The 16,071-nt window shown below is 39.5% G+C and overlaps 1 protein-coding gene across 3 annotated transcripts in view; it reads right to left on the bottom strand.

Moving 5' to 3' along the window:
- The window catches only part of Larp4 (La ribonucleoprotein domain family member 4), a 43,872-nt gene that overhangs the window by 2,397 nt on the left and 25,404 nt on the right, over positions 1 to 16,071 (bottom strand). For 2 of the 3 annotated variants that reach the window (XM_029548114.1, XM_029548115.1), the window contains exons 7-15: positions 15,742 to 15,852; positions 14,347 to 14,400; positions 11,982 to 12,191; positions 11,314 to 11,417; positions 8,853 to 9,065; positions 8,080 to 8,128; positions 4,885 to 5,046; positions 2,096 to 2,217; positions 398 to 566 (exon numbers count right to left, since the gene is read on the bottom strand). In XM_029548114.1, the coding sequence (XP_029403974.1) occupies positions 398 to 566; positions 2,096 to 2,217; positions 4,885 to 5,046; positions 8,080 to 8,128; positions 8,853 to 9,065; positions 11,314 to 11,417; positions 11,982 to 12,191; positions 14,347 to 14,400; positions 15,742 to 15,852 (1,194 nt within the window). Of the gene's footprint in view, positions 1 to 397; positions 567 to 2,095; positions 2,218 to 4,884; positions 5,047 to 8,079; positions 8,129 to 8,848; positions 9,066 to 11,313; positions 11,418 to 11,981; positions 12,192 to 14,346; positions 14,401 to 15,741; positions 15,853 to 16,071 lie in introns of those variants that run through there. The other variant, XM_029548116.1, reaches the window with a different exon arrangement.

Raw genomic sequence — 16,071 nt, 5'->3', positions numbered from 1 at the left:
AGCCCTGGCTGTCCTGGAACTCACTTTGTAGACCAGGCTGGCCTTGAACTCAGAAATCCACCTGCCTCTGCCTCCCGAGTGCTGGGATTAAAGGCGTGTACCGCCACACCAGCCTGGCTTTAGTTTTTAACAAACCAAAGAAAGCTTGGCCGGCAAGTTTTCTTTTTCTTAAAAGAATATATTAAATGCAGGTTTATTGGGAAGCTGCTCTTAGGCAGGCAACTTTGCTGGACCCAAGGAACTGAACATGGGGAAAAGGTGTGAGCTTGTAGGTAGGGGAGGGAGAGAGATAGAAAGTCGCACAGAGAGAGAAGAGAAGGTGGAGGGGGAAAGAAACAAAAAAGGTTTATCATCTAAACTATTGTACTTTTTTTTCCATATAAACTCTTCAAATTACCTGTAGGGCCACAGCTATAGGTGTATTTATGTTACCATTGCAAGGTGAAGCAGTATTTGCCCTTGATGGCTTTGTAGTAGTTGGAGAAGACACTGGTACAGTTACTGGATTGAGAATGTCCTTTGGAACAACGGAATCCTCCATCTGATCCTTCTCTTGCTGAGTTGTGCTAAAGAAAAAAAGTTTGGTATTAGGCTTAGTATAACACACAGGAGCAGTAGAGCTATGTGGGTGGGATGGGGTGAGTCCGTTTCCCTCAGTGGTGTCCCTGGGAGGGGATGGGATCCAATCTACTGCACTCAGTGGATTATACAAACAGAACAATTGGGAAAAGAGAATGGAGGATAGGACCAAACTACAGAAGTCAAAGAATCCCACATAAAAGTCTTCCCTTCTCTTCTATTATCTACATTTCACATTTAGTTTTTTGAGATAGGATCTTACTATAACTTGTTATGTAGACCAGGCTGGCCTCAAACTCGGAAACCTGCCTGCCTCTACCCTTCAAGTTTGGGGATTAAAGTTTGTGTATCTGGTCATTTACTTGATTATTTCCTTATGTTTTTTTGTCTGAATCTATGTGTGTACTACATGTGTGCCCAGTCCCAATGAAAATCCAAAGAGGGAATCAAAGATTGTTGTGAGCCACTATGTCCTGGAAACTGAATAAGTGGAATACCAAAAAGTGTTCTTAACTGCCGAGCCAATTCTCAAGCCCAAGATAGATTGACAGATAAATTGATAGGTTTAAAGATTAATTAATTACATATAAGTACACTGTAGCTGTCTTCAGACACTTTTTTCTTCTTTCTAGGACGCCCCAGAAAAGGGTATCAGATCACATTACCGATGGTTGTGAGCTACAATGTGGTTGCTGGAATTTGAACTCGGGATGTTCGGAAGAGCAGTCAGTGCTCTTAACTGCTGAGTCATCTCTCCAGCCCAAGATTTATATTTTTAATTATGTAAATGGTTTGTGTTTTTATGTCCACATGAGTCCAAAACGTTATGGAATTCACTGGAGCTGGAGTTACAGGCATATGTGAGTGTTGCCGGACATGGGTACTTGGAAACTAAACATGGCTCTTTTGCAGTAACAGTAAGTGCTCTTAACTACTGAGCTAACTAACTGGCTTGACCCCCACTCCTTGAGAAAGGTCTCACTAGATAGCCAAGGCTGGACTCAGCTTGCAATCCTCTTCTCCCAGTCTATCCAGGGCTAAAATTCAGTGACGCAGTACCAGCTTAAGAAAAAGTTGTTTGGGGCTGGTGAGATGGCTCAGCTGGTAAGAGCACCCGACTGCTCTCCCAAAGGTGCAGAGTTCAAGTCCCAGCAACCACATGGTGGCTCACAACCATCCTTAACAAGATCTGATTTCCTCTTCTGGAGTGTCTGAAGACAGCTACCATATACTTACATATAATAAATAAATATATCTTAAAAAAAAAAAAAAAAAAAGTTTGGGCTAGAGAGATGGCTCAGTAGCTAAGAGCACTGACTGTTCTTCCAAAGGTCCTGAGTTCAAATCCCAGGAACCATATGGTGGCTCACAACCATACATAATGAGATCTGATGCCCTCTTCTGGTATGTTTGAAGACAGCTACAGTGTACTCACAGATATTAAATAAATAAGTCTTTAAAAAAAGAAAAAAGAAGAAAAGGTTGTTTTTATTCTTGAAAGGAAGAGAAAATGCACCTTAACACAGGAGGCTCAGCTGTACAGGGAGGACTAGGACTTATGCTGAGCGGCGCAGAAGTGCAGTCTGTCTGTCCGTCCTCTGCAGGCACTGGGCAACTAACTCTCATCTCCTCATTGTCCTAAGGGTTGAATGAGAACAGTCTGAAATTACATTTGGAAACTTTAATAAAAAAAGATGAATAAGTATACACTAAATACTAAAGTATGCTAAGTTACCATTCAACCAGCAATGACACAGTGCTTTATAATGTAATAAAAAGGCAATCGGTGGACCATACCTGAAATCCCAGTGTTTAAGAGGCTGGGGCAGGAGAAACTAAAGGTAGCAATGTTAAAATGATTTAACTGTTTTAGCACTTAAACACAATTATCCTATGACCTAGCAACCAGTTCTACTCATGCCACCCAAAAGAAATAAAAAATATGCCCTAATAACAATGAAATTTACATTTCCAGCACCCACATGGCAGCTCACAACTGTCTGTAATTCCAGTTCCACGGTATCCAACACTCTCACTCAGACACATGCAGACAAAACACCAACGCATATAAAATAAATTTAAAAATAAGTAAAAAAAGTAAAACATGAGGCTGCTCAGGCTGCTCTTCTCGAGGACCAGGATTGGATTCCTGGCACTCATAACCATCGGGACTCATAATTCTGGCTTCCCTGAGCACCAGGCACATACATAACACAGGCAACACACACTCAGACATTTAAAATATGAAAAATCAAAACAAACCAACTAACAAAAAACATAGTTCTAGAGGTTGGTTAAGCAATATCGTGAATGTATGTATTGTTACTCAAACAGTTAACACAATAAATTGTTTTACTACTTTTACCAAAAAAAAAAAAAAAAAGGCACAGGGTCTCACTAAAATATTGAGAGTATTTACAACCTACAATTGTAGAATTGGATTATGAGGAGGAGTATATATATCATTACTATTCTTTCTAAATGCATATGCATGCCAGCTGTGGTTAAAAAGGCCTACAATCTCAGCACACGAGATGTGGAAGCAGGAGGAATGAGCTGGATGCCAACCTGGAGTAGAGGGTTATTTTATGTGCTTCTTTAACCATGATTTTGTTTTGCTTTTGTTTTTTTTGTTTTTCGAGACAGGGTTTCTCTGTATAGCCCTGGCTGTCCTGGAACTCACTTTGTAGACCAGGCTGGCTTCGAACTCAGAAATCCGCCTGCCTCTGCCTCCCGAGTGCTGGGATTAAAGGCGTGTGCCACCACACGCGGCTTTTAACCATGATTTTAATCATACTTTTCAAACAGTCTTCTATTATAGTCAATTACAAAAAAGTATGCACTTCAGAACTGGTCAAATAACTGTTTTCCAATGTATTTTTAAAAGATGTATTCTCGGGCTGGTAAGATGGCTCAGTGGGTAAGAGCACCCGACTGCTCTTCCAAAGGTCCAGAGTTCAAATCCCACCAACCACATGGTGGCTCATAACCATCCATAACAAAATCTGACGCCCTCTTCTGGAGTGTCTGAAGACAGCTACAGTGTACTTACATATAATAAATACATAAATCTTAAAAAAAAAAAAAAAAAAGATGTATTCTCTTAAAATTGCACGTATATGTGTGTTATATATAGGACATGAGTACAGGTATCCTCAGAGCTAGAAGTCCCTAGAGCTGGAGTTACAAGGGGTTGTGAGCCACCTTTTGAGAGTGCTGGAAGCCAAATTCAGCTCTACTGAAAGCAGTAGGCATTCAACCACCACCTGGCTTATCTATTTTTAGTACTTCTTTTATGTGTATGTCCCCTTACCACTGGCATTTCCTCTCTTGTGCCCCATTTCTTATATTTGTTCCCCCCCTTTCCTTGTGTAATTACTTCCATCCCTTTCCTCCCAATTGTCACACTGTGTTGCCTTGCAACATCCCTCTTCTCTGCCTAAAAAGGTAAAATCTGAAAAGAAGGAAGGAAGAGGAATTCACATTCAAGGTTTGTGATCCCAGTACACCGGAGGGTGGGGAGAAGGGATAACTGTTAAAGCTATGTTCTACATAGCTCAGGCTATCGTGGTCAGTTAGCCAGTCAGGAAACCCTCAGAAGTTACATAAAACCTGCCTGCAGGAGTGCACTGCAGTAGATGCCTCAATGGGTAAAACTGCTCAATGTACAAGTTTGACAAACTCAGGGTGACTGCTGGAATACATGGTGTAAGGAGAACAGACTTCTGAAAATTGTCCTCTGACCTCTATCTGTGGGCTCCTCTCCCTGCCAACCCACTTGTCTGTGTGTGCGTCTCTCTCTGTCCTGCCATACCCCCCCTACCACACACAAAATTAAATTTATGAGACCTGGGGATTTCAGATAGGAAGAGGAAAGCCCATGCTCAAAAATATTTTGCCATACAATTGTACCACATGCCTACAATCCCAAACAGCAGGACGGCCAGGCAAGTGAAAAACCAGACCAATCTGGACTATACACCAAGACTCCCCCAAATGTAGAAAGACTGAACTTCCCAAGTTCTCTTAGAAGAGATTCCATCATAGTTCCAGACCCTTTGTGAAAATGACAGCCCTGACTAAGCTCACAAACTGAGCTGACTGACACAAAAGCCAAGGAACACCTTCTGGAGCTTTCAGAGTATTACTATAGAACTTTTAAAAACTCACAACATGGTGAAAACTAAATAAATTGAAATTGTAAAATAAATAAATATTAATGCAGACAAAAATTTAAGTAAAATCCCTAATACACTTAACCATGATGCATGCCATAAAGTGAGAGGAGAGGACATTTAAGTTTACCTTTTCTTTGTAGACACCTTTAACGACATCAGACATTCTATTCTCCAAACCTAGTTCATCTGGCACTCTCGATGAACTTCCAGGTAAAGGAGGGAAATTTGTAGCAAGTAAGTCAAACTTTGGTGTTGGAGCTTTTGCTTCAGTTGCTGCAGGTTGGGGTCTCTAAGAAACCAAACCATGAAAAGGTCATCTGCCTAGTACTTTCTCTAATCCTCTGCCCCAAAAGCTGTGAGAAAAAACAAGCAATGACTTCTGAAAGACACGGGATCACCTTCCTATAAATTCCTTGTTCCTCACCTCAGTTGAATTCAATCATCTTAACTTCTTCTTTTTGTCCCTAGCCATTTCCCACAATTTTTTGCCTCCCAAATTATCCCGCTTTTTGACAAAACTCTCCCATATAATCTGCAGATAAAATATCCCTCCTGCTATAAAACAGCTAAATCCTAGAGGCTGTTTCCTCATTACTGACTTCACAACAGTGGTCGGCCAGGTGTGCTCACTTTTTCCTAGCTCCACAGTACCTTCTTTCTCTTGCTCTTCTCGGCAATAATTATCTGACAATAATCTTTCCCTAATCACTTAACTTTTGGTCTCTACTATTCTTTCCATAGCCCACCTGAGACATACATTCCATTCTTCAAGACATCAGCTACTATTTCCATTCAAGCGCTAAAAGAAATTGGTGGTCATCAATGATCAACTGTTCGCATGCACAGGCAATCATGATGCACACACAAACACTCTCACAATCATCCAGATTTACAATATTTTTATTTCAGGCTTTTAGCAAAAAAAAACAAAAATCTATTCACATTTCACTTGGGGTACTTTGAACACATTGAACAATCTCACACTGTAGCTGTCTTCAGACACTCCAGAAGAGGGAGTCAGATCTCGTTATGGATGGTTGTGAGCCACCATGTGGTTACTGGGATTTGAACTCAGGACCTTCGGAAGAGCAGTCCGGTGCTCTTACCTACTGAGCCATCTCACCAGCCCTAACACTTCGATTCTTACACAGGACCTCTCAGTTGTATTTCTAAGAGCCCACTCTGGCATAAAGGCTCTCCTACTCTGCACACAAAGCATGTTTCCATTTTCTTCAAGCCAAATTTAAGTCTTTGAAACTGACATTTTTCATGTATTATATCACACATCTACCTTCTTTTCGTCTTTAAGACAAGGTCACACTAAATAGCCCAGATGGCCTCAAGCTTTTCCTGTTCTGTTTAACTCTCCAAATGCAGATTACAGGTATGCACCAGTTGCTTGTTTTGTTTTCCTCCTTAATCTTTGAAGGATTCACATGGATTTTTTTTCTTCTTTTTCTTTCTTACTCTCTCTCTCTTCTTTTTTTTTGTTTCTTGAGACAGGGTTTCTCTGTATAGCCCTGGCTGCCTTCGAACTCAGAAATCCACCTGACTCTGCCTCCCAAGTGCTGGGATTAAAGGCGTGTGCCACCATTTCTAATCCATGCTAAAAACGAATCAGTGTCTAAAGATTCCTGGCTACCCATAAAAGGGACAGTCATAAATAAAACCACTGAGTATAATTTCTGCCTAAGCAAGCATGGGCTCCTTAGCAAGTTAATAGTGTGTAGTTATATATACCTGTGACCCAACACCTAGGAGGCAGGAAGATCAGAAGTTAAGTTCCAGGCCAGTCTGGCTGAATGAGAAGCTTTCTTTAAACATTTAGTGTTATAATAACCTTCTAAGGTCTAGGATTACAGGTGTGTACTACCATGCTTGGCTTATATAATTGTGTAGGTGTGTGTGTGTGTTTGTGTGTGTGCCTGATCTGAGTACTGGGAACTGAGCACGAGACCTGTGGACCAGCAGTGCATACTCTTAGCCACGAAGCTAACTCTCCAGCCCTCATGAGTTTAAAAACTAAAATTGTAAATGTAAGAATGAGTCATAGAGTGAGATGGCTCAGTAGGTCATAACTATAGCACATGCCACAAAAACTTGACAACCTGAGCTCAGTATCTAGACTCCATAGTACAACTACCAAAAGCTGTCCTCTGAACAAAGAAAGTTTCCAATATCTACAGAAGTTTGAGAATGTGACATGTCAAGACTGACAAAACCAATATAAATAACATTTACTGAATTTTATTTTAAAAAAAATATGAAGCTGGGCGTGGTGGCGCACACCTTCAATCCCAGCACTCAGGAGGCAGAGTCAGGTGGATTTCTGAGTTCAAGGCCAGCCTGGTCTACAGAGTGAGTTCCAGGACGGTGTGGTGGCCCACTAGTTGTAGAATGCTGCAGACTATACCTTTTTTTTTCTTTTTTTAAACTTGCCTGGCTGGAACTTGCTGTGTAGCCCAGGCTGGCCCTGAAAACTGTAAAAACCCACTGGTCTCCGGCTCCTGAGCACCACCACTACTTCTTTTGTAACTTCTGCATGTGGCTGTTTAGCTTATATATGCCTGTGTATACTGTGTGCTTGGTGACTATGGTGGCCAAAAGTCATCAGATCGTTTGGCAATGCAGTTACAAACAGTTGTAGGTGCTGAGAACCAAACCTAGGTTCAGGAAAAAGCAGGGACATTTTGCCAGGCCTCAGTTCTACCTCTAGTCCTGCACCTCAGCTTCCTATGTGCCAATATGTGATGGGCCTCCTGCTACATTTTCTATCCATCCAACTTCATTAAGAGAGGTTCTCATTGTATTACTGATACTAACACTGAGCAACAGACAAAAGCTGCCGTGGCATTATATACTTATAACCCTAGTATTGGGGAGGGTAAAGCAGTGGGATTGAGGTGGAAACCAGAATGGGCTATAAAATGAGACACTGCCTCAACACAAAGATCCAGTAACAACATCCTAAGGTAACTTTTCAAAGGTAACTTCCTCCTCCTACTTCTGTTTAAAGACAGGGTCCCACTATGTAACCCTGGCTGGCATGAACTGCTTGCTTCTAGTAGCTAGGATTAAATGCATGCATCACTCCTGGGTCAAATTTACTTTTAAGCAATGTGATTATGTTGGATATAAAATGTTTGATGTATAATATATTAGCAATACAACCTCATACTAGGCATGAGAAGGTGCATGTTAAATAAATCTCAGGCTCAATTATCTTTTGAATATTCTTAATGAAGAAAACAAAACCAGAAAGGAAAGACAGACCAAAAGGAAAAATAATTCCAAAGGTATAATTCAAAATTAAAATACTTACTGGGATCCTGTCATCATCCCTTCGCCTTCGGCCTCTGAAGAGAGTTCGCCTTTTAAAACACAAGAGGAAGAACTCGTAAAATTTAAAAATTATGTCACAGATTACTATTTAAAATATCTAAAATTTCAAAATAAGAGCTATTCTTCCGTATTAAGTGGATAGTAAATTCCTTTGAAGAGATCTTGAGCTACTCCACAAGGCCTACTTGTATTAGCAACACACTTTCCACATCAAAAGCATCTTAGCATCTAATCCAGGCAGAGTAGACAAAATACAATTCCACTCTTACAGTTGAGAAGTTAGAGGATTCGAACCGGAAGGCAGAGCTGCACCTTTAATCCCAGCACTCTGAGCAGAGACAGATGAATCTGAGAGTTGAGGCCAGTGTAGTTCATGCATGGCAAATTCCAGGTAAGGTATGGGTTAAAACAAAATCAAACCAATAAACCCTAAAAACCACTGATTAATAAGTACAGTGGTAGCTTAAGTAGGATGCTTGAGAACATCTTTTCAAACTAAAACTATCCCTTCTAAAATTGCATTAACCCATTAAAACAATGAATTCATTTAAGATAACCACAATAAAAACAAACAAAACCCTTAAAAAATCACCAGATTGTTTTAAACACTCAAGATAAGCATGTTATGATTAATTTTCTTTCTTCTTACTTTGAGGAATGCTAGGTTTGAACTCAAAGAAAACTACGTCCTATGCCTCCTAAATGAGCTACCACACCAGGCAATTAAATAACTTTATACAGCCATGTCCTTACCTGCCTCTTCCGAAGTCCCCATTCTGTTCCATCTGTAAAATGGGCGCCTCCTTTGGAAGATAAGTTTGTTCCTGATGCCCTGTTACTGTTGGGTTATGCCGTTCAGAAAGAAAGATCCTTGAACTAGATCTGTTCAATGGTCCATCCCCCAATGACACAGAGCCCTCTGTTGAGTGTTCTGAACCACTGGATGACCTAAAATGAGGCTTCACACTAAAAACACATGCAAAAAAATAAACATTATGTTTTTAATAAAAGGCAATTAAATAATTTCCTCATCAAGTAATGTATTTGCAAAAACTTCGGAAAAAAGTCTGAACTTTTAGATCAAGCTACTTCTACCTCAATATTAAAAATAGTCAGTACTAAGGTCTGGTGGCCCAGCTTTAATCTCAAGAGGATCTAAGTCTGAGCATAGTCTACTCTACAGGAAGTTCCAGGACAGCCACGGCTTCATAGACTCTGTGTCAGTAACAACTAAGCCACAGTTAGGACTTTAGCTGGCATCTAAAGAAACCAAGCAAGCAGCCACAGACACCAAGCTTTGATTTATTAGTGATGCTATACCAGGTATCTGAACAAGAGTAAAAACACTAATGGGAATAAAAAGAAAAAAATGCATTATTGTACAGGGGAACTAAAAACATTGCAATTCTTCCTATATATTTATATCACAAACATAAACTTGTAATTATGATGTAAAACTGATGTCCAAAAAGAATAGGGGAACATAGTGGTCGTTGCATTTAATCACAGCACTTGGCAGGCAGAGTTGTGAGCTTGAGGCCAGCCTAGAATACAGAGCAAGTTCCAGGACATCCAAGACTACACAGAGAAACCAAACCGAGCCTTGAAAAAACAAAATTCAGTCTAAAATTATGCTTCAGAAGAAAAATAGAAGGCAGACAGTGGTGGCACATGCCTTAAACCCAGCACTTGGGAGGAGCTACAGAGAGAAACCCTGCCTCGAAAAAAAAGCACACACCACCCCCCTCAAAAAAAGAGAAAAGAAAATATCTTATAATAATGAAAATTACAGTATATTCTGTAATGTAGTTATCTATAATCTCAGTACTCCTTTCAAGAGATGGGAGGCAGACAGACACAAGAGAACTGACCCAAGAGCCAGCTAGACTGGATATATGCAGTGCTTGAAAGAAGAGATCCTGCCTCAAAAAGGTGGAAGGTAAAAACTGAATTCTCAAAGTTGCCCTTTGACAACCCCACCCCCCAACCCTCAGGCATACAGGAACATAAGAACACACAAAAGAATGTACGGCTGGGCAGTGGCAGAATTCAATCCCAGCATTTAGGAGGCAGAAGCAGGTTGATCTTTTTTTTCAGGGCCAGCATAGTTTTCAAGAGAGTTGGAGGATAGCCAGGGCAACATAAAAATCTGTCTGTTAAAACAAACCACTATATTCATGGTTGTATGCATCATGTGCACACTGATTTTATTGTGGAAAGATGAAAACCCAGGGCCTTAAGCAAGGCAATACTACCTAAGCGACATCCCAGACTTGCAGGTCTGGTTTGTTTATAATTTTTATTATTCATGTATATGGCTGCACGTATGTTTGTGGTGATCAAAAGAGGGGGTTAGATCCTCCATAAATGGCATCATGGATTGTTGTGAGCCACCATGGGGATGCTGGGAATGACACTGGGCCCCAGAACCGTCTGTGGTACTCTTGAGGGTTGAGCCAACTCTCCAACCTCCCTGGCCCTATATTTTTAAAGACAAACACTTGAAAAGATCAGTACCTAAAATTTTATGTGTGTGTTGGTGAGGAAACTGTTGGTTATGTGCTTGCCATATAAGCAAGAGAACCTGAACTTAATCCTCAAAATTCATATTAAAAAATAAACTGGGGGGTGGAGAGATGGCTCAGAGGACCCAGACTCAATCCTCAGAATACACAATGGCTCACAATCGTCTGTAACTCCAGTTCTGGGGACACACGGCTTCTGGAATACTTAGGTAACAAAAGTGAGTGGTGCGCACACACACACTAGAGGCAAAACACCAGTACTCATAATAAAAGAGCAAGCAGAAACCACTAAAATCTTCACCCCTTTACATCTATTATTACTTCTGACCACAAAGCAGCCTTAAATTTATAGACTGAATAATTCATGCACCTTTTAAAAATAAAAGTTAGCAAAGGGGCTGGAGAGATGGCAAAGCAGTTAAGAGCACTGACTGCTCTTCCATAGATCCGGAGTTCATTACCCAGCAACCACATGGTGGCTCACAACCATCTGTAATGGGATCTGATGCTCTCTTCTGGTGTGTCTGAAGACATCAACTGTACTCACATAAAATAAATAATCTTTAAAAAAAAAAACCAAAAAAAAAAACCACTAATAGCAAGTTTGCCAACAAGAACACAGTAATTCCTCATTCAAGAATTACCGAGAGTTGTTTAAAATAAATTTCAGTTATTGTTTTTGATCTTACCGATTTTTTGGGAATGGTCGGCCCATATTCATAGCAGCAGCATTTGTTTTGTAAGATCCTTGTGAACTAAAGCCATTCACAAAACTACCATTGGGAAAGGGAGCCTAGAAGAAAATGTTAATATTTAACGGTAAGGGTGAAGTACCGTCACACCGGTTTTGTCAACAAGTCAATAGAGATCTCTCACACACTTCTGTAATGCTCACATCACACAACACATTATTATTATAACAACATATCACTAATCATTACAGACAAAACATGGCAAAATTTTGCAACTTACAGTTATTTAAAAATTACCTGGCAAACCATCTTAAGTCCTAGAATTCCAGAGGCAGGCAGATCTCTGAGTTCAAGGTCAGCCTGGTCTACATAAGAGTTACAGAATAGCCAGGGCTACATATCAATCAATCAATCACAAAGGACTTATTTTCTTCTTTAATTCACTTAGCAAAATGTAAAGAATCAAATTGTAGACACTAACTGCTCAATCCTTATAATATGTTTATACTGAATAAGGAGCTATTATTACAATTACCCAGAAGTCAATGAACTACCTATACTGAAGTTGCTCTAATCACATGCAAACACATCATCTGGTTTTTAGATGATTTTCCCCCCAAATCTTAGCTTGAACTAAATATTTCATTATTTTCTAAGAGACTCACCAGTGGTGTTTCAAAGTAAGGTGCAGGACTTGGAGACCAAGACTGAGGCACAAGACTATACACTGAGTACTGTTGAGGATTATACACTGGTTGCATGAAGACTGGTGAGGGATATTGGGTAGGAGTCTGAATAGGTTGAGTATACATACTAGAATCCATTAATCGATAACCATTCTTAGCAAAAAATGTATTGATGGCTTTTATCCTTGCCTAAAAGCAAGAAGAAAACATAATAAATGATGAGGTATATTTTGCAACAAAAATATTCAACTTTTTTCTACATCATATTAGGATTAATTTCTGCTTAGAATCAACAGAGTGGACTTGAGAAGAACCACAATGTACAAGGTAAAAATTAGTAAATTTGTGCGGGATACATGGGTAAGAAGAGAGCCTGCTCCTTTTCAGGACTCTGAAAAGGGAGATCTTAGCACCTGTAACAACATGAACCTGGAGGGCATTAGGTTACAGGAAATAGCTCAGAGCAGAAAGGTGCCCTGGCTCTGCTGGCACCTATGCTCACATGCAGACACATTCACCTATACATAACTAAAATAATAAACGTAAACCCTAAAGAAGAACTTAACTTGAAGTTTAAAAAAAAAAAAAAACAAACCTGCTATCCCATTAATTTCAATATTGCTTTATTTGTTTTTTTGTTGGCTCCAAACATGGATATAGAGTAAAATCATAAAAAGGAAGAAATCACTATGGAAAAAAGGACACTGAAGCTGTTGTAATCAAAGACAGCAGCAGTGGACCGATGAAACAGAAGACCCCAAGGCACATCTCTGAAATATGACAGATTCCATCAACAAGTAGACAACTCTACACATAATAATGGGACTAGATTTTCTTCTATATATATGGGAGTTACAGGATAGCCAGTGTTACATAGTAAGAATCTCTTTCAATTAATCAACCAAATCACAAAGGACTTACTTTCTTTTTTAATTCACTTAGCAAAAGGTAAAGAATCAAATGGTAGACACTAATTGCTCAATCCTTATATTTATACTGAATAAGGAGCTATTATTACAATTACCCAGAAATCAATGAACTAGACCAACTTGGGGTGTGTGTGTGTGTGTGTGTGTGTGTGTGTGTGTATCAAATCAGTGAAGTTTTATCAAACACCTAAATATAAATATAAAACTTTAGGGCTGAAGAGATGGCTTAGCGGTTAAGAGCACTGACTGCTCTACCAGAGATCCTGAGTTCAATTCCCAACAACCACATGGTAGTTTGCAACCATCTGTAATGGGATCTGAAGCCCTCTTCTGGTGTGTCTGAAGACAGCTATAGTGTACTCAAAAAAAAAAAAAAAAACTTTAAGTCGGTGTGAGACAGGAAAACAGAACCTCTGTAGTCTCAGAAGGAACAGTGATTAGAAAAGAGACAATTATAGATGTAAATGTTTTAACTTCTTCTCTTAAGTATTTAAAAGCCTGTTAAACCAAAAATGACCTTTTATTAGCATTAAACATTTCATTAAAGCTTCATTCTCTCATGTGAGTTTGTAAACTAAGACAAGGACCAAAGGTAGATGAGTATTAGCAAATGAAACCCATCTGTAATATGGGAATTATAGATGTAAATGTGAAGTTCTTGGTATTGCTGTTTTCTTTAGTAGGCAAAGTGGAGAGAACAACCATACTTATTATCTCATTAGGTGGTCTTTCAAAAGCACCCAGACTTGCCTTAAACTCACTATGTAACTCAAGCTATTCTGAAACAACCATTTCTTTTGTCTTGGCCTCCTAAATGGTGAGATAACCAACATGAGCCATGACCCCTTGTCTCATTTTGTTTATAATAAGTTCATGTGTACACAGTGTTTAAAACTGCATCAGATACACAGAAAGAAAACAAGGAGTTAGGAAATCGCAGTGGTTATGAGGCTGCACCAACTGCTCAAACATCAACAGTAGCAGTAACAGTGGGAAGAAGCATGAAAGCAACGTTTATGAAATCTGAGAACAAAGTATATGTAAACAATCCAAGTAAGTATTATTGATGCCAATTCATGCTACTGAGACAAGGCTGAAAAGGAAAATGGTTCTCATCACTATTAAAGAAGTATTCATACTATACATTCTGAAATTATAAAATTATAGGCTGTGAATCACTTAAAAACTTTGTTTCCCTGTAAAAAAAATTCTGTACTCAGAATTATTTTCATGTTCAGTGAACTAATTTTCCGAAGTACGACAAAAATGCTCTAAAATTACTACAGGCTTTATAAAACATCTGCTCATGTATGTTAACTCTTTTAAAAGAAACCAAACAATAAAATACCCAACAACCATCACTTCCCACCATAAGACTTACTTCACACTAGCATGCATTTAAAAATGTTTCTTACCATGATTGGCTTGCCCTGAAATGTCTTAACTTCTTCTCTTAAGTATTTAAAAGCCTGTTAAACCAAAAATGACCTTTTATTAGCATTAAACATTTCATTAAAGCTTCATTCTCTCATGTGAGTTTGTAAACTAAGCAAGAAGGTCCTGCCTGCTGTGTGGCAAGCTATGCCAGCCTTGGACACACCAAGGCAAAAACACTGGAACAACAAATCTCGAGGGGGGAAAAAAAATAAAGTTTCCCAGTTACAGCTGGAAGTTTTATGGAGTTAATGCAGGAAGTTGGTGTGGAGTATTGTGACATAAGACAGAACACAAGAAATCAGGGGATCACCAAGAAACAGCTTCTAAAATAGCTGGAAGTGGTGGCACACACTGACCAAAGATGTCCTGAGTTTAAGGCTGGCCCAGCTGCATGTGTAACCAGTACCAGGGTACACAGCAAACTTTTCTTGCCTTCCACCTGGCACATTCACACGTGCACACAGACAATACACTTATACATTAAGAAAAATTAAAAAGACACCTGCCACCTCAGCATTCAGGGGAAGTGGGGAAGGAGGACTGCCAACCTAGGCTATCAGATTGAGTTCTAGATCAGTCTAAGCCTCAGAGTAAAAGACTACCTCCCAACCCCCACACCCCAAAAAACCAAATGAAAACAAAAAAGCCCTCCTCCCCACCCACTGCCGAGGGCCTACTATATACCAAAACCACTATTGAGCACATAGTTCCAAATCTTTACATTCATTTAAAGTCAGTCAATATTTTTCATTGACAAGTAAACATTTTTAAAACTGGTAAAGTTGTATAAACAAGATAAAAAACAAAGCCAACTGTCAATTAAGGAAAAGTATGGTTGAGGTCTTTACCAGTCTCACCCTGGATCCTAGGCTGGCCTTGGTTTTGGTTAGCCTGCCTCAGTGCTTAGTGCTATAGTAAGAGGTATGCACCGGGCTGGTGAGATGGCTCAGTGGGTAAGAGCACCTGACTGCTCTTCCAAAGGTCCGGAGTTCAAATCCCAGCAACCACATGGTGGCTCATAACCATCCGTAACAAGATCTGACGCTCTCTTCTGTAGTGTCTGAAGACAGCTACAGTGTACTTACATATAATAAGTAAATAAATCTTAAAAAAAAAAAGGTATGCACCATCACTATTACCACGTCTGATTTTTTTCATTTTTGACGCAGGATTTCGTGTAACCCAGGTCCTGAACCCCTGATCTTGCCTGTTTCTTCCCCCTATGTGTTAGCATTACAGGAGGAAACCACCATATCTGACCTTTTCTTTGTGGTACAGATCACTGAACTTATGTATCCTAGACATTCACTATACCACTAAGCTACACCCCTAGCCTATGTACATTTTCAACACCACATGGAGAAACTTCTCACCTGCTGTGCATCTGTGTCTGACTGGAAAGTGATGTACCAGTTGCTGTTGTGTGCAAATTCACAGCTTATCACTTTGGGACAGTTTTCATTTTTAAACAAAGCTTTCACTTCCTAAAAAGAAAAAAGTATAGTCAAATCTTAAAATGTGCAGTTGTGTATGGTGTAAAATTTGCAGATTTATAAGCAACAAAACAAAAGTAATTCAGCTTTAGTAATAAGCAAAACTCTCTTTACAATACTATGTCTCCAGTAGTTCTTTCCCCTCCTCCACAGGGAGGGAGGGAACTTTTTAAAGTATCACCTTTACTAACATAGTATCGTTCATGCATA

This window comes from Mus pahari, chromosome 17, assembly GCF_900095145.1.
Source record: "Mus pahari chromosome 17, PAHARI_EIJ_v1.1, whole genome shotgun sequence".
Lineage (NCBI taxonomy): Eukaryota > Metazoa > Chordata > Mammalia > Rodentia > Muridae > Mus > Mus pahari.
Note: the sequence above shows the minus strand (reverse complement) of the source record. Positions and strands in the feature narration are given on the sequence as shown.